At 43.6% G+C, this 24,644-nt stretch overlaps 1 protein-coding gene across 2 annotated transcripts in view; it reads right to left on the reverse strand.

Moving 5' to 3' along the window:
* Positions 1-21,080, reverse strand: part of wfdc1 (WAP four-disulfide core domain 1) — a 45,278-nt gene extending 24,198 nt beyond the window's left edge. Inside the window, exon 1 of one of the 2 annotated variants that reach the window (XM_061917995.1) lies at positions 20,629-21,080. In XM_061917995.1, the coding sequence (XP_061773979.1) occupies positions 20,629-20,730 (102 nt within the window). In that variant the 5' untranslated portion in view covers positions 20,731-21,080. The remainder of the gene's footprint in view (positions 1-20,628) is intronic. The other variant, XM_061917994.1, reaches the window with a different exon arrangement.
* Positions 21,081-24,644: the final 3,564 nt, after the last annotated feature.

The following is a 24,644-nucleotide window of genomic DNA, read 5'->3' on the forward strand; positions in this document are numbered from 1 at the left end:
CCCCCCTCTAGGGGACCGAAAGCAATGGATGTCGAGCGGGTCTAACATGATACTGTGAAAGTTCAATCCATAGTGGCTCCAAGACAGCAGTGAGAGTCCCGTCCACAGGAAACCATCTCAAGCGGATCAGCAGCGTAGAGATGTCCCCAACCGATACAGGCGAGCGGTCCATCCTGGGTCCCGACGAGCGGTCCATCCTGGGTCTCGACTCTGGACAGTCAGTACTTCATCCATGGTCATCGGACCGGACCCCCTCCACAAGGGAGGGGGGGACATAGGAGAAAGAAAAGAAGCGGCAGATCAACTGGTCTAAAAAGGAGGTCTATTTAAAGGCTAGAGTATACAGATGAGTTTTAAGATGAGACTTAAATGCTTCTACTGAGGTAGCATCTCGAACTGTTACCGGGAGGGCATTCCAGAGTACTGGAGCCCGAACGGAAAACGCTCTATAGCCCGCAGACTTTTTTTGAGCTCTAGGAATCACTAATAAGCCGGAGTCTTTATTAGCGACCAAAAGTTGCGAACTTTATCGTCGATGTTCTCTACTAAATCCTTTCAGCAAAAATATGGCAATATGGCGAAATGATCAAATATGACACATAGAATAGACCTGCTATCCCTGTTTAAATAAGAAAATCTCATTTCAGTAGGCCTTTAAAACTATTAAAACACCAACATAAAATCTGCTTAGTGAGAATCAGTGAAGTGAAGTGAATTATATTTATATAGCGCTTTTCTCGAGTGACTCAAAGCGCTTTACATAGTGAAACCCAATATCTAAGTTACATTTAAACCAGTGTGGGTGGCACTGGGAGCAGGTGGGTAAAGTGTCTTGCCCAAGGACACAACGGCAGTGACTAGATGGGGGAAGCGGGAATCGAACCTGCAACCCTCAAGTTGCTGGCACGGCCACTCTACCAACCGAGCTATACCGCCCCGAATAGCTGCCGAATCAGGCAGTAAAATAAGCAAATATCACCGTTATTTGAGATGTTTAATCTTACTTAGATTTCAGTTTTTGCAGTGTGCTAATATAGTATTGCGGTCATAGTTTTTTGACTTATTCATGCAGTAGAAATAGTCCATTCACAACTCCGGTACAGTTAAACTCGCCAACAAGCCAAGCCAACTGGGATTGGATAATGACATAAACACTGCTCTTTATCTCATATCCGATCACTTCACAATTGCCCCTGCAAAAATCTCCAAGAAAATCTTGCGTTTCCTTCCTGTTTATATGCCATGATGTATTCGTGTAAGCCATGACCGATCCTATTCATGCTCTGTTTTTTAACTTCAACACTCGGCATCACACCTACGGTGGGGCAAAAAAGTATTTAGTCAGCCAGCGATTGTGCAAGTTCTCCCACTTCAAATGATGACAGAGGTTTGTCATTTTCATCATAGGTACACTTCAACTGTGAGAGACAGAATGTGAAAAAAAAATCCAGGAATTCACATTGTAGGAATTTTAAATAATTTATTTGTAAATTATGGTGGAAAATAAGTATTTGGTCAACCATTCAAAGCTCTCACTGATGGAAGGAGGTTTTGGCTCAAAATCTCACGATACATGGCCCCATTCATTCTTTCCTTAACACGGATCAATCGTCCTGTCCCCTTAGCAGAAAAACAACCCCAAAGCATGATGTTTCCACCCCCATGCTTCACAGTAGGTATGGTGTTCTTGGGATGCAACTCAGTATTCTTCTTCCTCCAAACACGAGGAGTTGAGTTTATACCAAAAAATTCTATTTTGGTTTCATCTGACCACATGACATTCTCCCGATCCTCTGCTGTATCATCCATGTATCCATTTTGGTATCAACTCAACTTGTCGTGTTTGGAGGAAGAAGAATACTGAGTTGCATCCCAAGAACACCAAACCTACTGTGAAGCATGGGGGTGGAAACATCATGTTTCGACGTCTTCGAGTAAAGACCATTGTTAAACCCGTCCAACGCTACATTTTTATGTGACTGCTTAAATAGAAGAAAAGCGGACACCTGGACAGCATGTGGCTGTTAAGGGGTGAGGGTTTCAGCTGAGAGAGGATGCTAAAGGCAGTGCCTTTAAGCCACGCCCCCAATATTGTTGTCCGGGTGGAAATCGGGAGAATGGTTGCCCCGGGAGATTTTGGGGAGGGGCACTGAAATTCGGGAGTCTCCCGGGAAAATCGGGAGGCTTGGCAAGTATGACTATTCATTAATATGCAAGACATACAATTCATTATGGAGGACTTAAAATACCCAAAGACAGCCATTAAAATGGAGAGATTCTTTTATTTAGGAGGACCTATTTAAAAAAAAAAATAAAAAAAAAAAAACGTACAAAAAAAATAATGTATTTTCTGCACTATAGAGTGTGAATGTTGTCTGTCTATCTGTGTTAGCCCTGAGATAAGGTGGCGACTTGTCCAGGGTGTACCCTGCCTTCCGCCCGATTGTAGCTGAGATAGGCGCCAGCGCCCCCCGCGACCCCGAAAGGGAATAAGCAGTAGAAAATGGATGGATGGATGGATGGGCGCACTGGAATATAAGGCGCACTGCCTCACAATACGAAGGTCCTGCAATCCTGGGTTCAAATCCAGGCTCGGGATCTTTCTGTGTGGAGTTTGCATGTTCTCCCCGTGACTGCGTGGGTTCCCTCCGGGTACTCCGGCTTCCTCCCACTTCCAAAGACATGCACCTGGGGATAGGTTGATTGGCAACACTAAATTGGCCCTAGTGTGTGAATGTTGTCTGTCTATCTGTGTTGGCCCTGCGATGAGGTGGCGACTTGTCCAGGGTGTACCCCGCCTTCCGCCCAATTTTAGCTGAGATAGGCGCCAGCGCCCCCCGTGACCCCAAAAGGGAATAAGCGTTAGAAAATGGATGGTTGGATGTCAATGAATGGTTTGTTTTCGATCTTTTTCATATATAAGGCGCACCGGATTATAAGACGCATTAAAAGAGTCAAATTATATATTTTGGTTCTAAATGTAAAACACTTCCACGTGGTCTACATCACCGGGCCGCAGAAGAATTTTTTATTTAAAAAAAAAATAAAATAATAATTATGATTATTATTTTTTTTTAATTAAATCAACATAAAAAAACACAATATACACGTACAATTAGTGCACCAACCACAAAAACCTCCCTTTCTCATGACAAAAACCTCCCTTTTTCATGACAAAGAAGAAAGAAAAAAAAAAAAAAGGACCCCCCCCAAACCCCCACCGGGCCGCAGGACAAATTATTAAGCTTTGACCGGTCGGCGGATACAAAAAGGTTGGGGACCACTGGCCTACATAACATGTAATGCTGGTTCTTTGGTCAAAATGTTGCGTAGATTATGTTTTATAGATCATCTTCATGCCGCTTTCTGACAGTCCAGGATGTCGTTTTGTCTTGTGCAGCCCTTTGAGACACTTGTGATTTAGGGATATATAAATAAACATTGATTGATTGATTGATTGATTTGGGGCTGTTTTTCTGCTAAGGGGACAGGACGATTGATAAATAAATAAATAAATGGGTTGTACTTGTATAGCGCTTTTCTACCTTCAAGGTACTCAAAGTGCTTTGACACTACTTCCACATTTACCCATTCACACACTGATGGAGGGAGCTGCCATGCAAGGCGCCAACCAGCACCCATCAGGAGCAAGGGTGAAGTGTCTTGCTCAGGACACAACGGACGTGACGAGGTTGGTACTAGGTGGGATTTGAACCAGGGACCCTCGGGTTGCGCACGGCCACTCTCCCACTGCGCCACGCCGTCCCTATAATACATATGAAGAGTTCATACGCAAAAACCGATAAACGCCATTTTGATCAAGTTTAGCCCAGCCTGGGTAATATATAGTCCGCCACTTCTATTGTGCTATACCAAAATCTATTTGTTTGCAAATGCGGACAAATGCCGCTTTTAACGTCATTTATTTCAGCGATTTATTCCAAAGGCCGATAAGCGCCATGGATCATCTACCACAAAAGCCGATATATCCGTTTGCCCGACCAGCGCTGCAGTACGGGATCACGTGACAAACACAATGGCGGCGCGCACGGACTCTCTCAGTGTTGTTATCCACGCATGAATCATTTGGAAGCTTCTCCTGTGAACAAAACTGTTAAGCCAGCGAAAAAAACTGACGTGTTGAAGTTATTATTTGATGTTGGCGCTAGCACGCGTGTCCGTGAGTTTTACACCGCCGCGTTAAACGATGTTGTCGAGCATGGAGCTAATGTCGATAGCGATGATGAGTCAGCTGTTATCTGCACAGGAGTGTTTTTGAGAGGCAAACCAGGTTGAGCATTTGTGCTTGTTTTATTAATAAAACATTGTCTTCATTGCAGGGCTTCACGGTGGAAGAGGGGTTAGTGCGTCTGCCTCACAATACGAAGTTCCTGTAGTCCTGGGTTCAAATCCAGGCTCGGGATCTTTCTGTGTGGAGTTTGCATGTTCTCCCCGTGAATGCGTGGGTTCCCTCCGGGTACTCCGGCTTCCTCCCACCTCCAAAGACATGCACCTGGGGATAGGTTGATTGGCAACACTAAATTGGCCCTAGTGTGTGAATGTTGTCTGTCTATCTGTGTTGGCCCTGCGATGAGGTGGCGACTTGTCCAGGGTGTACCCCGCCTTCTGCCCGATTGTAGCTGAGATAGGCGCCAGCGCCCCCCGCGACCCCGAAATGGAATAAGCGGTAGAAAATGGATGGATGGATGTCTTCATTGCAACACTGTTTTTTTTGTTTTTTCATTTTGTGCTGAAAAGCACGAGGTAAATATGTGAGGTCACAGTTCCAAAAAAGCATGTCCGGTTAGCAAGTACGAAAAAACAATGTTCGCAGGGACAGCTAGATTTATACGTACCGAGGGATCCAAACTGTTAAATAATGAAGTAAAGAAATGTGAACAGTTGTTACGTTGAAATGTGGCTTTCGATAAATTTCACGTTCTGTTTTTCTCTCTATATCTTCAATCAATCAATCAATCAATCAATGTTTATTTATATAGCCCCAAATCACAAATGTCTCAAAGGACTGCATAAATCATTACGACTACAACATCCTCGGAAGAACCCACAAAAGGGCAAGGAAAACTCACACCCAGTGGGCAGAGAGAATTCACATCCAGTGGGACGCCAGTGACAATGCTGACTATGAGAAACCTTGGAGAGGACCTCAGATGTGGGCAACCCCCCCCTCTAGGGGACCGAAAGCAATGGATGTTGAGCGGGTCTAACATGATACTGTGAAAGTTCAATCCATAGTGGCTCCAAGACAGCAGTGAGAGTCCCGTCCACAGGAAACCATCTCAAGCGGATCAGCAGCGTAGAGATGTCCCCAACCGATACAGGCGAGCGGTCCATCCTGAGTCCCGACGAGCGGTCCATCCTGGGTCTCGACTCTGGACAGTCAGTACTTCATCCATGGTCATCGGACCGGACCCCCTCCACAAGGGAGGGGGGGGCATAGGAGAAAGAAAAGAAGCGGCAGATCAACTGGTCTAAAAAGGAGGTCTATTTAAAGGCTAGAGTATACAGATGAGTTTTAAGATGAGACTTAAATGCTTCTTGAATATTATGCGAAATAACGACCGCAAAGAAAACGATTTTGGAGATATCTGTTTTTGCGACATATCATAATTTGGATATATCTGCTTTTGACGTAAAACCACATCAAACACTCTTACTTGAAAGCCATTCACTACATCAGCATTTCTTAAAAGTTTAGGCTTTCATGACTTGCTTATGTTGATAATAAATAAACCACTGTACGCTTGCACATGTACCGACAACACCAGCAGGCAGAAAATCGTTAATATACAGAATCGGTCAAAATGGATTTATCTGCTTTTGCATATGAACTCTTCATATGCCAAAAAAACGGAAATGCTGATTATCGGTCCTGCTAGACACCGACCTCTATTTAATAATACAACTTTAACATTTGACAACCAAATAATAAAACAAGGTGACTCTGTAAAAAATCTGGGTATTATCTTCGACCCAACTCTCTCCTTTGAGTCACACATTAAAAGCGTTACTAAAACGGCCTTCTTTCATCTCCGTAATATCGCTAAAATTCGCTCCATTTTGTCCACTAAAGACGCCGAGATCATTATCCATGCGTTTGTTACGTCTCGTCTCGATTACTGTAACGTATTATTTTCGGGTCTCCCCATGTCTAGCATTAAAAGATTACAGTTGGTACAAAATGCGGCTCCTAGACTTTTGACAAGAACAAGAAAGTTTGATCACATTACGCCTATACTGTATATACCTTTATATACATATATACATACATATATACCTATACTGTATATACCTTTATATACATATATACATACATATATACCTATACTGGCTCACCTGCACTGGCTTCCTGTGCACTTAAGATGTGACTTTAAGGTTTTACTACTTACGTATAAAATACTACACGGTCTAGCACCAGCCTATCTTGCCGATTGTATTGTACCGTATGTCCCGGCAAGAAATCTGCCTTCAAAAGACTCCGGCTTATTAGTGATTCCTAGAGCTCAAAAAAAGTCTGCGGGCTATAGAGCGTTTTCCGTTCGGGCTCTAGTACTCTGGAATGCCCTCCCGGTAACAGTTCGAGATGCCACCTCAGTAGAAGCATTTAAGTCTCACCTTAAAACTCATCTGTATACTCTAGCCTTTAAATAGACCTCCTTTTTAGACCAGTTGATCTGCCGCTTCTTTTCTTTCTCCTATGTCCCCCCCTCCCTTGTGGAGGGGGTCCGGTCCGATGACCATGGATGAAGTACTGGCTGTCCAGAGTCGAGACCCAGGATGGACCGCTCGTCGGGACCCAGGATGGACCCCTCGCCTGTATCGGTTGGGGACATCTCTACGCTGCTGATCCGCTTGAGATGGTTTCCTGTGGACGGGACTCTCACTGCTGTCTTGGAGCCACTATGGATTGAACTTTCACAGTATCATGTTAGACCCGCTCGACATCCATTGCTTTCGGTCCCCTAGAGGGGGGGGTTGCCCACATCTGAGGTCCTCTCCAAGGTTTCTCATAGTCAGCATTGTCGCTGGCGTCCCACTGAATGTGAATTCTCCCTGCCCACTGGGTGTGAGTTTTCCTTGCCCTTTTGTGGGTTCTTCCGAGGATGTTGTAGTCGTAATGATTTGTGCAGTCCTTTGAGACATTTGTGATTTGGGGCTATATAAATAAACATTGATTGATTGATTGATTGATATATTTCCACCATGAATTACAAATAAATTCCTTAAAATTCCTACAATGAGAATTCCTGGATTTTTTTTTCACATTCTGTCTCTCACAGTTGAAGTGTACCTATGATGAACATTACAGACCTCTGTCATCCTTTGAAGTGGGAGAACTTGCACAATCGCTGGCTGACTAAACACTTTTTTGCCCCACTGTATTTTCTTCATGTATCTCAACCTCTTATCCCCAACCCCTGCTGTCACACGGCCAACTTCTGTCTGTTTCCAAAACGGCGTATATTCCACGATGGACATGGCTGACCTACACTGCTTCTCTCCTCCTAAAGCACAGTATGTTTTCTTTTTATAGTCTGGGCATGCTTATTTTTCCTCAAAGATGCAGCTACACACATGGAATACACCATATGCTCTAAACCCGAGGTCACTGTCAAGCCAACCCATGCAGAAAGACAAGAAAGAACATGTCCTTTGAGTAGCCCGTAGCAGACATCTGGTTAGCTTTAGGGTTGTTGGGACTCCCTTTTTCTGCACCCATAGTCAATTTGACAAGAGTTGCTTATCTCAGAAACACAACAAGCAATCTGACCGTCCTTGAAGAGGTGACTTTGTAGATATATGATAAAAAAGACGGGCTTCCATATTTTTGTATTTCCTGAACTCCTTGCGAGTTTAGGGACTAGATAGTTTGAAAAGATCACCATGGCAGACAGTTTTTCACACAAAAAAACATTCTTCTAGGTTCGCCAGACATGATTATGGTTATACTGTAGAGACAGATGATCTCAACGATCACAAGGCTGTATTTCATCTCTGCATTCATCTCCCAAGATTATAGTGTAGTATGCAACTTGACTGCAGCCACAATATTTACAGTCCCTAGGCTCCCTCAGAACTTGTCTACTCTTGTAATACGCCATGAATTACAAAGTAGAAAATACTATACATGTGCACAGTGGACGAGGGCTGTGTTGGATCCACTATGGACTGAACTTTTCACAGTATCATGTTAGACATGTTCGACATCCATTGCTCTTGGTCCCCTAGAGTGGTCCTCTCCAAGGTTTTCATAGTCCTCATTGTCACCGAAGTCCCACTGGGTGTGAGTTTTCCTTGCCCTTATGTGGGCCTACCGAGGATGTCGTAGTGGTTTGTGCAGCCCTTTGAGACACTAGTGATTTAGGGCTATATAAGTAAACATTGATTGATTGATTGATATATTTATATAGCGCTTTTCTCGAGTGACTCAAAGCGCTTTACATAGTGAAACCCAATAGTGCACATCTGACTTTCTACTTGCAGTTGTTACAGACGTGAGCAGAACGAAGTTGTGTCCTTGTATCTGTATAACTTTGATTAAAGTACGACTGATTGTCACACACACACGAGGTGTGGCGAAATTATTCTCTGCATTTGACCCATCACTCTTGATCACCCCCTGGGAAGTGAGGGGAGCAGTGGGCAGCAGCGGTGCCGCGCCCGGGAATCATTTTTGGTACATTCAGTACATATTCCGTACAATTGACCACTAAATAGTAACACCCGAAAAAGTTTTTCAACTTGTTTAAGTCGGGGTCCACGTTAATCAATTCATGGTAACTCGAACATCTCCCTTCTCAGGTACAAGTGTCTTTATGTAAATGGTTTTACCCCTGAAAGTATTTTTATATTGTTTAAACATGTTTGAAAGGGTATATTTTGATGATATGTGTCTTTTCAGTCGACGAGGCTTTATACATGATCAAGCTAATGCTAATTGCATTGCCGATATCGAAGCTGACGCTAACTGCGTCAATAGTGTTGAATATATAGAAAGGTACTGTGCGTAGTTAATGATTCATCTGTGTATATTTCTACCGAAATGTGTATTTATTACAGTTTCTGGGACTAGTTCAGTGCAGTCTGTTTAATATTAAAGGGGAACATTATCACCAAACCTATGTAAGCGTCAATATATACCTTGATGGTGCAGAAAAAAGACCATGTATTTTTTTAACCGATTTCCGAACTCTAAATGGGTGAATTTTGGCGAATTAAACGCCTTTCTGTTTATCAGTCTTTTAGCGATGACGTCAGAACCTGACGTCTCCGAGGTAATACATTGCAAACACCGGGTCTAAGCTCCGTTATTTTCCATTTTTTCGACTGTTTTTTGGAACCGTGGAGACATCATGCCTCGTCGGTGTGTTGTCGGAGGGTGTAACAACACTAACAGGGAGGGATTCAAGTTGCACCACTGGCCCGAAAATGCGAAAATGTCTACAGCCAGACCCCCATTGAATGTGCCGGAGTGTCTCCACATTTGACCGGCGATGACAGACATGGCACAGAGATGTATGGATAACCTGCAGATGCATTTGCAACGATAAATTCAACGAAATCACAAAGGTGAGTTTTGTTGATGTTGACTTATGTGCTAATCAGACTAACATGCTACGCTAATCGACGCTAACATGCTATTTACCGGCGGTGCTAAAGCAGACATGGCACAGAGATGTATGGATAACCTGTAGATGCATTTGCAACTATATTACGTTTCCTTGGCGAATTAAAAGCCTTTCTGTTTATCGCGCTGGAGGCGATGACGTCAGAATGTGACGTCGCCGAGGTAACACACCCGCCATTTTCATTTTCAACACATTACAAACACCGGGTCTCAGCTCTGTTATTTTCCGTTTTTTGGACAATTTTTTGGAACCTTGGAGACATCATGCCTCGTGGGTGTGTTGTCGGAGGGTGTAACAACACTAACAGGGAGGGATTCAAGTTGCACCACTGGTCCGAAGATGCCAAAGTGTCTGCCGCCAGACCCCCATTGAATGTGCCGGAGTGTCTCCACATTTTATCGGCGATGCTAAGACAGACATGGCACAGAGATGTATGGATAACCTGCAGATGCATTTGCAACCATTAAATCAACGAAATCACAAAGGTGAGTTTTGTTGATGTTGACTGCCAGCTAATCGATGCTAACATGCTACGCCAATCGACACTAACATGCTATTTACCGGCGGTGCTAAAGCAGACATGGTACAGAGATGTATGGATAACCTGCAGATGCATTTGCAACTATATTACGTTTCCTTCCACCCACATTTAATGCGAAACAAACACTTACCAATCGGAGGATTTAAGTTGCTCCAGTGTCACAAGATGCGAAAGTCCTGATCGTTTGGTCCGCACATTTTACCGGCGATGCTAACGCAGCTATTCGGCCATGCTATGGCTATGAATAGCGTCAATAGCTATTCGCTCAATAGCTTCAGTCTGAATCCGAGCTAATGTCGCTATATCTTGCTGTGGTATTCGCCGTTGTTTGTTTACATTGGCAGCACTGTATGACGTTTTTTTTGATTGATTGATACTTTTATTAGTAGATTGCACAGTACAGTACATATTCCGTACAATTGACCACTAAATGGTAACACACGAATAAGTTTTTCAACTTGTTTAAGTCGGGGTCCACGTTAATCAATTCATGGTAACACACGTCACAGGGAAATGGCCAGTCGCATCGCAAATAGCGAAAATCAAGCACTTTAAAGCTTTTTTTAGGGATATTCGGGGACCGGTAAAATTTTGAAAAAGAATACAACAAGCCACTGGGAACTGATTTTTATTGTTTTTAACGCTTTTGAAATTGTGATAATGTTCCCCTTTAAGGAAGGATAAGTGACTTTGGTTACTAGAGCTGTACATGCCGACTGTATTGGGGGAATTTCTGTATTTACTTGTTGAGAAATATCTTCCAATACTGTTAGACTAAGGCAGGGGTTGGCAACCCGCGGCTCCGGAGCCGCATGGGGCTCTTTGATCTCTATGGTGTGGCTCAGCTGTATACTGTCAGCACTCACCTTCCCAAACTTATCGGGAGATTTGTGACCTCAGTGCCTTTCCCTAAAATTGCCGGGGGTATACATACTGCGATTTTCACTCAGACAGCAACATTGAGGGCGTGCCGTGATGGCAATACTCATAACATGTAGTTGTGCCCGCTGTTACACAACACTATGTGCGTGCCGGCCGGTCACGTAGTGAGTGAAACCTCAATTACAATCCTCAAGCGATTGCAAGGCATACTTGATCAATAGCCATACAGGTTACACTGAAGGTTGTGATACAAACATCTTTAACACTCTTACTGATATGCGCCACACTGTGAACCCACACCAAACAAGAATGACAAACACATTTTGGGAAAACATCCGCACTGTAACACAACATAACAAATACCCAGAATCCCATGCATCCCTAACTCTACCAGGCTACATTATACACCCCACTACCACCAACCCCCCCGCCCCCACCTCAAGCGACGCAGGAGGGGGTGGTAGCGGGGTGTTTAATGTAGCCTGGAAGAGTGAGGGATGCATGGGATTCTGGGTATTTGTTATGTTGTGTTATAGTGCGGATGTTATCCCGAAATGTGTTTGTCATTCTTGTTTGGTGTGGGTTCACAGTGTGGCGTATATTTGTAAGAGTGTTAAAGTTGTTTAAACTGGCACTCACAGTGTGACCTGTATGGCTGTTGGACAAGAATTCCTTGCAGAAACATACGTGCGTCTGTAGAAGCCACATACAACACGTGGCTTGACTGGTAGGCTGTTCGTACAAGTTGTGGAGGGCATTAAAGATAGTGCCATCGTAGCACGCCATTATTTTTATTGTTTGAGTATTACTCAGCAGACGTCCGAGGGAATAGTCACTCTGTAATTTGGGAGTCTCCCGGACAAATCGGGAGGATTTTGATGTGTGATGCTAATAAGGAGCCTCCATATAAAACTCACTGGCCGCACTAAAATCAAATCTTCATATGTAATTGCGGGCCGCGTGTCTGAGTCCCCAGGTTTATACATAGCACAAAGCAAAAAAAAAGCTCTGTATACAGTGTTATCTCATTAAAAATTTCAAGAGTCTTGTGGCTCCCATTATTTTCTTTATTTTGTGAAAGGGGTCAAAATGGCTCTTTGAGTTGTAAAGGTTGCCGACTCCTGCACTAAGGTCAAGTCTATTAGTGCAAAGAACAGGGAAACTTACTCGATGATAATTTGAATGTATATTTGTATAATAACACTGGAGTGCGGACAGCATGGTGGGAGAGGGGTTAGTGCATGTGCCTCACAATACGAAGGCTGCGTAGTCCTGAGTTCAATTCCGGGCTCGGGATCTTTCTGTGTGGAGTTTGCATGTTCTCCCCGTGACTGCGTGGGTTCCCTCCGGGTACTCCGGCTTCCTCCCACTTCCAAAGACATGCACCTGGGGATAGGTTGATTGGCAACACTAAAATTGGCCCTAGTGTGTGAATGTTGTCCGTCTATCTGTGTTGGCCCTGTGATGAGGTGGCGACTTGTCCAGGGTGTACACTGCCTCCTGCACAGCCCTAGTGCAAAGGTTTGTGGCAACGCCGCCTGTCTTCCTGCACATGGACATGCCGGTGCAGGTATGTATGAGCCAGACTGTTATGTCTGCATGACTCTCAATCGTGTGTGTGTGTGTTTTTGCTTCAGTGGCGATCGCTTTGAAAGAATAACTCAATGCTGTGAAAACTTTATGCCTTGCTTTTCACATACACACACTTTTAACGCTTACTTTCTGATTACCATTTTGCTACTTCATGTTTCCCCCCTCGTTACCTGTTGTTCTGTCATCTTTCAAGCAGACATGTTTGTCTGGCTCTAAAACTCCCTTACCTGTCTGGTGACCTTTGAACTTGCAAGAAAACAGGTTTGGCTAAGAGATGATGGACATGATTTAAGTGAGCGAAGCCAGACACCTGGTGCGAGAGTCATGAGGATCCAGTTCAAGTGACAAAGAAGAAACCGTGTCCGGAACTGTTTATGCCTGGCTTCAATTTGAAACGCTTTTTAATCAATCAATGTTTACTTATATAGCCCTAAATCACTAGTGTCTCAAAGGGCTGCACAAACCACCACGACATCCTCGGTAGGCCCACATAAGGGCAAGGAAAACTCACACCCAGTGGGACATCGGTGACAATAATGACCCAGTGGGACGTCGGTGACAATGATGACTATGAGAACATGATACTGTGATACTGGTGATACTGATGACTATGAGAACATATGAGAACATGATACTGTGAAAGATCAATCCATAATGGATCCAACACAGTCGCGAGAGTCCAGTCCAAAGCGGATCCAAAACAGCAGCGAGAGTCCCGTTCAAAGCGGAGCCAGCAGGAAACCATCCCAAGCGGAGGCGGATCAGCAGCGCAGAGATGTCCCCAGCCGATACACAGGCAAGCAGTACATGGCCACCGGATCGGACCGGACCCCCTCCACAAGGGAGAGTGGGACATAGAAGAAAAAGAAAAGAAACGGCAGATCAACTGGTCTAAAAAGGGAGTATATTTAAAGGCTAGAGTATACAAATGAGTTTTAAGGTGAGACTTAAATGCTTCTACTGAGGTAGCATCTCGAACTGTTACCGGGAGGGCATTCCAGAGTACTGGAGCCCGAACGGAAAACGCTCTATAGCCCGCAGACTTTTTTTGGGCTTTGGGAATCACTAACTAGCCAGAGTCCTTTGAAGGCAGATTTCTTGCCGGGACATATGGTACAATACAATCGGCAAGATAGGATGTAGCTAGACCGTGTAGTATTTTATACGTAAGTAGTAAAACCTTAAAGTCACATCTTAAGTGCACAGGAAGCCAGTGCAGGTGAGCCAGTACAGGTATATATGTATGTATATATGTATATAAAGGTATATACAGTATAGGTATATATGTATGTATATATGTATATAAAGGTATATACAGTATAGGTATATATGTATGTATATATGTATATAAAGGTATATACAGTATAGGTATATATGTATGTATATATGTATATAAAGGTATATACAGTACAGGCGTAATGTGATCAAACTTTCTTGTTCTTGTCAAAAGTCTAGATGAATACAGTACTTGAAATAACCCCTCCGCAATTATCTGCTCTGCCTTCAGAATTCCATAGGGGACGTTGAGCTGCCTTTGCATGTTCCAAATGTTGTCATTAGGGCGGCTTGAGTGTGTGTCAGGGATATGGGTTTAAAAAAAAAAAAGACAAGAAGCTAAATCTCTGAACAGCCTCCTCAGCACGTTCCAATTAGAGAACCTTTGAAGCCGTCACCATAAAAAAAAAAAAGATGTAAAGGGTGAGCTGAGACTCACAGAGGTTACGTGGGGTGTTTTAGTGAGAATAAAGCGCACGACTCTGTGGAAGCTGGAGGGAAAATGTGAACAGGTAGCAGCTAAACGACTTGCCAATGAGGGCGTAAACTCCTCGGAAAGTGAGAACATGGAGGATGACAGGGCAACACGCTACAGTGAACTTTTGATCAGTCAGCCACGCTGAGTTGAGTTAACAAGCAGGGGCCAGGTCTGCACACACACACACACACACACACACACACTAGTTTGGTATTCAGTATGCACCCCCGACTGTTCACATGGAAATATGAAAAGTGACTTGCTGCTGCACAAGTCCCGCTCCGCTGCACACGAGGCGATTGTCCGTGTCCATGTTTCACGCTATCAAAGCTTTCTCTTTAAAACCTCATCCTATCGACTTCCAGTGTTGAGCTGTTAACAGGCCAGCAGTGGGATTTGTTGTCATAACTTTTAATGAAGACGTCACGGTAAAAAAAAAACATGCAGTAGCACCTTCTGTAAGGCCTCGAACTCATCATTAAAGGCCTACTGAAATGAGATTTTCTTATTTAAACGGGGATAGCAGGTCCATTCTATGTGTCATACTTGATCATTTCGCCATATTGCCATATTTTTGCTGAAAGGATTTAGTAGAGAACATCCACGATAAAGTCCGCAACTTTTGGTCGCTAATAAAAAAGCTTTGCCTGTACTGGAAGTATCAGACGATGTGCGCGTGATGTCACGGGTTGTGGAGCTCCTCACATCCTCACATTGTTTATAAAGTGAGCCACCAGCAGTAAGAGCAATTCGGACCGAGAAAGCGACAAATTCCCCATTAATTTGAGCGAGGATGAAAGATTCGTGGATGAGGAAAGTTAGAGTGAAGCACTTAAAAAAAAAAAAATGAAAAGGCGACAGCTACAGACGGCGGCAGTGGGAGCATTTCAGATGTAATTAGACACATTTACCAGGATAATTCGGGACGATCCGGTATCTGCTTATTGTGTTAATAGTATTTTAGTGAGATTACAAAGTCATACCTGAAAGTCGGATGGCTGCGGTGAACGCCAGTGTCTCTGAGAGAAGCCGAGGTGCCAAAATCACAGCTGCCTTTTTGAGCTGCTGGATGAGGTCGCGTAATCCACTCAAGTCTCCGGTAAGAGCCGACTTAATATCACAATTTTCCCACCCAAAAACTTGCTGGTTGACGTAGAGAAACATGTTCGCTTGACCGCTCTGTGTTAAAGCTTCACAACAAACAAACACCGGCTGTGTTTCGGTTGCTAAAGGCAGCTGCAATCCACCGCTTTCCACCAACAGCATTCTTCTTTGACGTCTCCATTATTAATTGAACAAATTGCAAAAGATTCAGCAACACAGATGTCCAAAATATTGTGTAATTATGCGATGAAAAGAGACAAATTTTAGCCGTAAGTGGTGCTGGGCTAATATGTCCCCTCCAACCAATAACGTCACAAACACGCGTCATAATTCCGAGACGTTTTCAACACGAAACTCCGCGGGAAATTTAAAATTGTAATTTAGTAAACTAAAAAGGCCGTATTGGCATGTGTTGCAATGTTAATATTTCATAATTGATATATAAACTATCAGACTGCGTGGTCGCTGGTAGTGGGTTTAAGTAGGCCTTTAATTCATTGCAGTATAACACGAACGCGGTAAAACATGTTTTTTATTTGCCAATGTATCAGAAAGTGTCACGACTAGGACTTGGGCTGGATTGTTTTCCCGAGTTGCAAAGAGATTGAAGCGGAGACGGCGTGAAGGTAAGGACATGGTGTAATTTTAACCAAAAAACAGGACCAAACAAGTGGCGCTCACAAGGAGGTACAAAAAATTGGCAGTGAAAACAAAACTTGCACTAAGGCAAAACTATGAACATAAAACAAAAACTTGCACTATGGCATTAATAACGAAACACTTACTTGGAACGAACGGGACATGGATTATTGGCATGGTTCATTACAAGGTGCGTAGCAGGTGAGAGGTGGTGATGTTGCCAGGACGAACAACAGAAACAGACTGGCTTAAATAGCAGTGACATGATCAGTGAAAACAGGTGTGCGAGTGCAAAACGTGAGACAGGTGCGTGACATGAGGACAGGTGAAAACTAATGGGTAGTCATGGAAACAAAATAAACAAGGAAGTGCAAAAACAGGAACTGAGTGTCCCAAAAACAAACAGAACATGACTAAAACAAAACATGATCACACAGACATGACAAGAAAGTTCTTCAACAGTTCAATTCTAATGTACTGTGTGAAAAAGGCAGACAGCAGTGCCAGTATAATTTCTTATATGTGTTTTATATTTAATACAGAGCAGTAGTAGTCATATGACAATCTGTGTACCATGTTTTTCAGGCTATAAGCTGTGCCCTAAAATTATTTTATTTTCTCAAAACTGGACAGTGCGCCTAATGTAGGGAATGATTTTAGTTGTGCTTACCAACCTTGAAGCTATTTTATTTGGCACATGGTGAAATGAAAAGTGTGACCAGTAGATGGCAGTCACACATAAGAGATATGTGTAGACTGCAATATGACTCAAGTAAACAACACCAATGTTATGTTCTGTGGTCTGGATTATGTTTTGTTATTTTTCTGCTAGTTTTGGACTCTATTATTTCCTGTTTTTGTGCACCCTTGTTTGTTTTCATTTCCATGACGACTCCATTAGTTCCTGTTTTTGCATTCCCTTGTTTGGTCACCATGGCAACTCATTAGTTTCACCTGCCTCATTTGTTTGGACTCCCGCACCTGTTTTAATTAGGAGAGACAATTTAGTCTGCCTGGCAAAGGCACATTTTGGCTTAAAAACTCCCGATAAAGGTGAAGTTCTAACACTGAAACGCCCTCCAGCGACCCCAAAGGGAATAAGCGGTAGGAAATGGATGGATGGATGGATAATATCAACGTAATTTGGTCAGTGACTATGTACAAACCCTGTTTCCATATGAGTTGGGAAATTGTGTTAGATGTAAATATAAACAGAATACAATGATTTGCAAAACCTTTTCAACCCATATTCAGTTGAATGCACTACAAAGACAACATATTTGATGTTCAAACTCATATATTTTTTTTTATTTTCAAATAATAATTAACTTAGTGTCAGGCTTTCCCCTGACAGTTTGTCTATGTTTTAGTTTTCCTCTGCATTTGTCTGTTTCCTCTGTGTTTAGTATTTCCTGTCTAGTGCTCTTATTTTGGTTCAGCTTCCTGTTGGTCTCCCTGTGTCCTGTTTTCACTCAGCTGCGGCTGATTGGCATCTAGTCACACCTGGTGTCAATCAGCCAGCTCCTATTTCACCTGCTTTGTTCCTCCAGTCAGTGCTGGATCATTTGTCTTGCATTGTTGTTGCCACATGTCACTCTTGTCGTGTCATTTTGTTACAGCCCCTACCTGTCATGCTACATTTTGTCCTGGTCGTCGTAGCGGTAAGCTGTTTTTGTTACCATTAGTTATTTCCAGTTTTTCTGTTTGCTATCCACTAGCTTCCATGCTAAAGTTCCTTTTTGTTTTTCTAGCTCCCAATGCTAGCTCCCTTAGTTGGTTATTCCGCCCACGTGCGTGCTTTTTGTTTGTTCTTGTTTAGTTTTAATTAAATCATGTCTTCTTATCTAATGCCCGCCTCCATCTCTGCATCATGGGGTTCAACAACAAATAACCCTGACACTTAGAATTTCATGGCTGAAACATGTGTCAAAGTAGTTGGGAAAGGGCATGTTCACCACTGTGTTACATCACCTTTTCTTTGAACAAGACTCAATAAACGTTTGGGAACTGAGGAAACTAATTGTTGAAGCTTTGAAAGTGGAATTCTTTCCCATTCTTGTTTGATGTAGAGCTTCAGTCGTTCAACAGTCCGGGGTCTCCGCTGTCGTATTTTACGCTTCATAATGCGCCACACATTTTCCATGGGAGACAGGTCTGGACTGCAGGCGGGCCAGGAAAGTACCCGCACTCGTTTACTACGAAGCCACGCTGTTGTAACACATGACTTGGCATTGTCTTGCGGAAATAAACAGGAGCGTCCATGATTATGTTTCTCAACTTTGTCAGTATTTATTGCCACCTTTCCCAACTTCTTTGTCACGTGTTGCTAGCATCAAATTCTAAAGTTAATGATTATTTGCAAAAAAAAAAAAATGTTTCAGTTTGAACATCAAATATGTTGTCTTAGTAGCATATTCAACTGAATATGGGTTGAAAATGATTTGCAAACCATTGTTTTCCATTTATATTTGAATCCAACACAATTTCCCAACTCTTATGGAAACGGGGTTTGTAGTATCAAATTCAAAGCTCATTTCTGATCTAGGGTTAGGTTAAAGGTCAGGCATATTTGAATGGAAAAAATGGGATTTGTGTAATTGTGACCCTCTTCTTTAGCTTCTCATATTTGTGTTGCATCTGTGAGTAACAATCACACACAACACAAGTGCACAACAAATTTCTTACTCCACTTCTTGGGTTAGCTTTCATGACCTTTTACCTCGACCTGTACGCTCTTTAAAGGGGAACATTATCACAATTTCAAAAGGGTTAAAAACAATAAAAATCAGTTCCCAGTGGCTTGTTGTATTTTTTTGAAATTTTTTTCAAAATTTTATCGGTCTTAGAATATCCCTAAATAAAGCTTTAAAGTGCCTTATTTTCGGCTCCCTGTGACGTCACACAGTGCTGCCAATGTAAACAAACAATGGGAATACCACAGCAAGATATAGCGACATTAGCTCGGATTCAAACTCGGATTTCAGCGACTTAAGCGATTCAACAGATTACGCATGTATTGAAACAGATGGTTGGAGTATGAAAATATTGAAGAAGAAACTGAAGCTATTGAGCGAATTCATAGTCATAGCATGGTTGAATAGCTGCGTTAGCATCGCCGGTAAAATGTGCGGCCCAAACGATCAGGACTTTTGCATCTTTTGACACTGGAGCAACTTAAATCCGTCGATTGGTAAGTGTTTGTTTCGCATTAAATGTGGGTGGAAGGAAACGTAATATAGTTACAAATGCATCTGCAGGTTATCCATACATCTCTGTTCCATGTCTGCTTTAGCATCGCCGGTAAATAGCATGTTAGCATCGATTAGCGTAGCATGTTAGCATCGATTAGCTGGCAGTCAACATCAACAAAACTCACCTTTGTGATTTCGTTGACTATCGTTGCAAATGCATCCACGGGTTATCCATACATCTCTGTGCCATGTCTACTTTAGCATCGCCGGTAAATAGCATGTTAGCATCGATTAGCGTAGCATGTTAGCATCGATTAGCTGGCAGTCAACATCAACAAAACTCACCTTTGTGATTTCGTTGACCATCGTTGCAAATACATCTACAGGTTATCCATACATCTCTGTTCCATGTCTGCTTTAGCATCGCTGGTAAATAGCATGTTAGCATCGATTAGCGTAGAATGTTATGATCGATTAGCTGGCAGGCAACATCAACAAAACTCACCTTTGTGAATTCGTTGACTTAATGGTTGCAAATGCATCTGCAGGTTATCCATACATCTCTGTGCCATGTCTGCTTTAGCACCGCCGGTAAAATGTGCGGACCAAACGATCAGGACTTTCGCATCTTGTGACACTGGAGCAACTTAAATCCGTCGATTGGTAAGTGTTTGTTCCGCATTAAATGTGGGTGGAAGGAAACGTAATATAGTTGCAAATGCATCTACAGGTTATCCATACATCTCTGTGCCATGTCTGTCTTAGCATCGCCGGTAAAATGTGGAGACACTCTGGTACATTCAATGGGGGTCTGGCGGCAGATTTCTTGCCACTTTGGCATCTTCGGGCCAGTGGTGCAACTTGAATCCCTCCCTGTTAGTGTTGTTACACCCTCCGACAACACACCGACGAGGCATGATGTCTCCAAGGTTCCGAAAAATAGTCAAAAAAACGGAAAATAACAGAGCTGAGACCCGGTGTTTGTAATGTGTTGAAAATGAAAATGGCGGCTGTGTTACCTCGGCGACGTCACATTCTGACGTCATCACTAAAAGAGCGATAAACAGAAAGGCTTTTAATTCGCCAAAATTCACCCATTTAGAGTTCGGAAATCGGTTAAAAAAATAGATGGTCTTTTTTCTGCACCATCAAGGTATATATTGACGCTTACATAGGTCTGCTGATAATGTTCCCCTTTTAACAGAGCTGATATCGTACTGCACTTCAGACATAAGAAATCGTCAAATTCATGCACTAATACGTTATGAGACCCACCTTGTGGTTAAGCCCTCTTTTCCTGATCCTTCTGGACTCACTTCCTGTGGACAGCAGCAGCAGCACCACCACCACCACCAGAGTTCCCGGCATGGTCTGCATGGAGATCCTGCACCTTAAAATCCGAATCTGTCCTCTTCTCCTCCACCTCAGAGATGTTCCTTCTTCGTGAACTTTTTCTATCTGGGACGGGCCAAGAGTCTCTGGCGCTCATGTGCAGCCAAGTTTACACAAGCGCTCGCCTTCCAACAGGACCTGCCTTCATGTGCGCCTGAGGAAAAGTGCGGGCCAAAGTAGACGGAAGGATAAGGAACGGCCAAGAGGAGGAGGAGGGCGGCCGAGGGGAGGAAAGTAAGAGAGAAATGGCAGCTGTCTGTGCATCAGAGTTGTGTGCTAGTTGGCACACTGTGCGCACATGTCTCTGCTGAGTGTGCGAGACCTCCCCCCTTCTCCCTCCTGTTTAATCTCCTCCCACATCTGGGGGTCCTTATGTGGATTTGCCAGTCAACAAGATATGTTGTTTCATATTTTGCGGTTGTGATTTACGTGGCGTTGACCCGCTCGGACGACGGCGGGCGGAAGATGATTTGTGCGGCGTCTGTGTGCCGGGAAACCAAACAGACTCAGCTCGCACTCGACTCAGTACTGACTCGCTTTCCACGTTCCGTGTGAAGCAAAACCCGGCTCGGACCGTTCTCTCCGTGCCGTCTCCTCCCCTCGTTGCGGCGTCCAGCACCGAAGGGGAGAAAGAATGCTAAGCTTGCACAAATCTCAGTCATTATTAGTTTTACAGGAACAGGCCTGGTGTCATTTGGAGGCCCCAGAGTCGAGAGGGAAGTGCGGAACAGGGGGAAGAAATACAAGTGTAGGGACGGACATTAGATAGATTAGATAGTACTTTATTTATTCCGTCAGGAGAGTTCCTTCAGGAAAATTACAATTTTCAGCACAATCCCATTCAAGTAGTCATTTATTCTCTCCCTTTCAATTTGACATATCTTGATTTTAGTACTTATATATTTAGGCTGGTTGCCGCGGTGCTAGCTGAGAACACACCTCATTTCCACTGTCATTTCATTAATCAATATTCCAGATGGTTAGAGTTGTTTGTTCTTTGAAAAAATATGATAACTCGTTCCTACTATTTTTAGTAATGTCACCCCCTCCCGAAAATCTCCCAAATTTCTCCCGATTTCCACCCGGACAACGATATTGCGGGCACTGCCTTTAGCGTCCTCTCTCACCTGAAAAGGAGACAATTGGACACTGGGCTTTCTGCTCCGCCGCTCCCAGTTTGTGGAACGCTCTCCCTTACCACCTGAGGGCACCACAGACTGTGGATGCTTTTTAAAAAGGCTTAAAAACCTTTGTTTTTAAAAAGAAAAGCCTTTTTATAGATATGTGCATACTAGTTCTGGCTATTAGGCTGTTCTAGTTTTTATTTATTTGTATTATCATTTTATTATTATTATTATTGTTGTTGTTTTTTTTATTTTATTTTATTTTAATACACTGTAGCACTTTGAGGTTATTTGCTCAATGTAAAGTGCTTTTTACAAATAAAATATATTAATCGTGCCCAACCCGAGGGTCCCTGGTTCAATCCCCACCTAGTACCAACCTCGTCACGTCCGTTGTGTCCTGAGCAAGACACTTCACCCTTGCTCCTGATGGGTGCTGGTTAGCGCCTTGCATGGCAGCTCCCTCCATCAGTGTGTGAATGTGTGTGTGAATGGGTAAATGGGGAAGTAGTGTCAAAGCGCTTTGAGTACCTTGAAGGTAGAAAAGCGCTATACAAGTACAACCCATTTATTTATTTATTTAAGATCAGACAAACATTACAGGGAGACAGAACAGGATCGCTGACGGGTCTGCCGGCTTCCAGCGCCCCTTACAAAAAAGATGACATATAGGTAAACATAGGGTGGGGGAAAGAATAGAAGATTAAAATTAAAAAAAAAAAAAAAAAAAAAAATCGGTCTTAGCCTGGGCCCTGTAGTGGGGGTGCAGACTGAGGCCAAGGGGGAAAAAAACAACAAAAAAAACAACTCATAGCCATAGTACACATCCTTCTTCCATGTGTGTAAGAGGGAAACATCAAAGAACACAGAGGACATTAAATACATTAAAGCAGCAGATACAAGCAGACACTTCTACATACAGCTATGAATAAAAAGTAAAAGAAACATATCCACTGTGGTTGCCTCTGCGGTGTTCCACGCCATCGTCCGCTGGGGTGGAGGGAGCATGGCCAGAGACAGGAGCAGACCCAACAAAGCAACCAAGACAGCCGACTCCACTCTCGGCCAGTGTCCAGTCCGCATGGATGAGCGAGGATACGTCCAAGGAGACTGAGGTGTCCGACACCTGCTCACCCAGTCGAAACACCGCGAAGCCTCTCCGTCCTAGCGCTCAGTGCTAGCTCCGCAGTCCTGTCCCCTCATCCGCATCTCCTCCAGTCCCTCCAAACAGACTCCGGTGTAGCAGAGACCCAGCAGCTGGTCTCCATGGCCAAAAGGCTCCCGGGAGACATGATGATGAGCATGACATTTAGTATTGAAATAAGATGTTCTTATTTAAACGGGGATAGCAGGTCAATTCTATGTCATACTTGATCATTTCGCCATATTGCCATATTTTTGCTGAAAGGATTTAGTAGAGAACATCCACGATAAAGTTTGCAACTTTTGGTGGCTAACAGAAAAGCCCTATTTACTGGAAGTGGCAGACGATGACATCACATGTTGATGGCTCCTCACATCCTCACATTGTCTTTAATGGCAGCCTCCAACAAAAACAGCTATTTGGACCGAGAAAACGACAATTTCCCCATTCATTTGAGCGAGGATGAAAGATTCGTGTTTGAGGATATTGATTAGATTAGATTATCCATCCATCCATCCATCATCTTTCGCTTATCCGAGGTCGGGTCGCGGGGGCTAGCAGCCTAAGCAGGGAAACCCAGACTTCCCTCTCCCCAGCCACTTCGTCTAGCTCTTCCCGGGGGATCCCGAGGCGTTCCCAGGCCAGCCGGGAGACATAGTCTTCCCAACGTGTCCTGGGTCTTCCCCGTGGCCTCCTACCGGTTGGACGTGCCCTAAACACCTCCCTAGGGAGGCGTTCGGGTGGCATCCTGACCAGATGCCCGAACCACCTCATCTGGCTCCTCTCCATGTGGAGGAGCAGCGGCTTTACTTTGAGTTCCTCCCGGATGACAGAGCTTCTCACCCTATCTCTAAGGGAGAGACCCAAACTCATTTGGGCCGCTTGTACCCGTGATCTTATCCTTTCGGTCATGACCCAAAACTCATGACCATAGGTGAGGATGGGAACGTGGATCGACCGGTAAATTGAGAGCTTTGCCTTCCGGCTCAGCTCCTTCTTCACCACAACGGATCGATATAACGTCCGCATTACTGAAGACGCCGCACCGATCCGCCTGTCGATCTCACGATCCACTCTTCCCCCACTCGTGAACAAGACTCCTAGGTACTTGAACTCCTCCACTTGGGGCAGATTAGATTAGATTAGCTAAATTAGATAGTACTTTATTTATTCCGTCAGGAGAGTTCCTTCAGGAAAATTACAATTTTCAGCACAATCCCATTTAAGATCAAACAAACATTGCAGGGAGACAGAACAGGATCGCTGACGGGTCTGCCGGCTTCCAGCGCCCCTTACAAAAAAATAAAATAAAAAAATCGGTCTTAGCCTGGGCCCTGGAGAGGGGGTGCAGACTGAGGCCAAGGAGGAAAAAAAAACAACTCATAGCCATAGTACACATCCCTCTTACATGTGTGTAAGAGGGAAACATCAAACATCAAAGAACACAAAGGACATTAAAGACAATAAAGCAGCAGATACAACCATACACTTCTACATACAGCTATGAATAAAAAGTAAAAGAAACATTTCCACTGTGGTGGCCTTGATGTAACTTAGATATTGGGTTTCACTATGTAAAACACTTTGAGTCACTAGAGAAAAGCGCTATACAAAATATATATATATAATTC

Source organism: Nerophis ophidion, linkage group LG12 (assembly GCF_033978795.1).
Source record: "Nerophis ophidion isolate RoL-2023_Sa linkage group LG12, RoL_Noph_v1.0, whole genome shotgun sequence".
Classification (NCBI taxonomy): domain Eukaryota; kingdom Metazoa; phylum Chordata; class Actinopteri; order Syngnathiformes; family Syngnathidae; genus Nerophis; species Nerophis ophidion.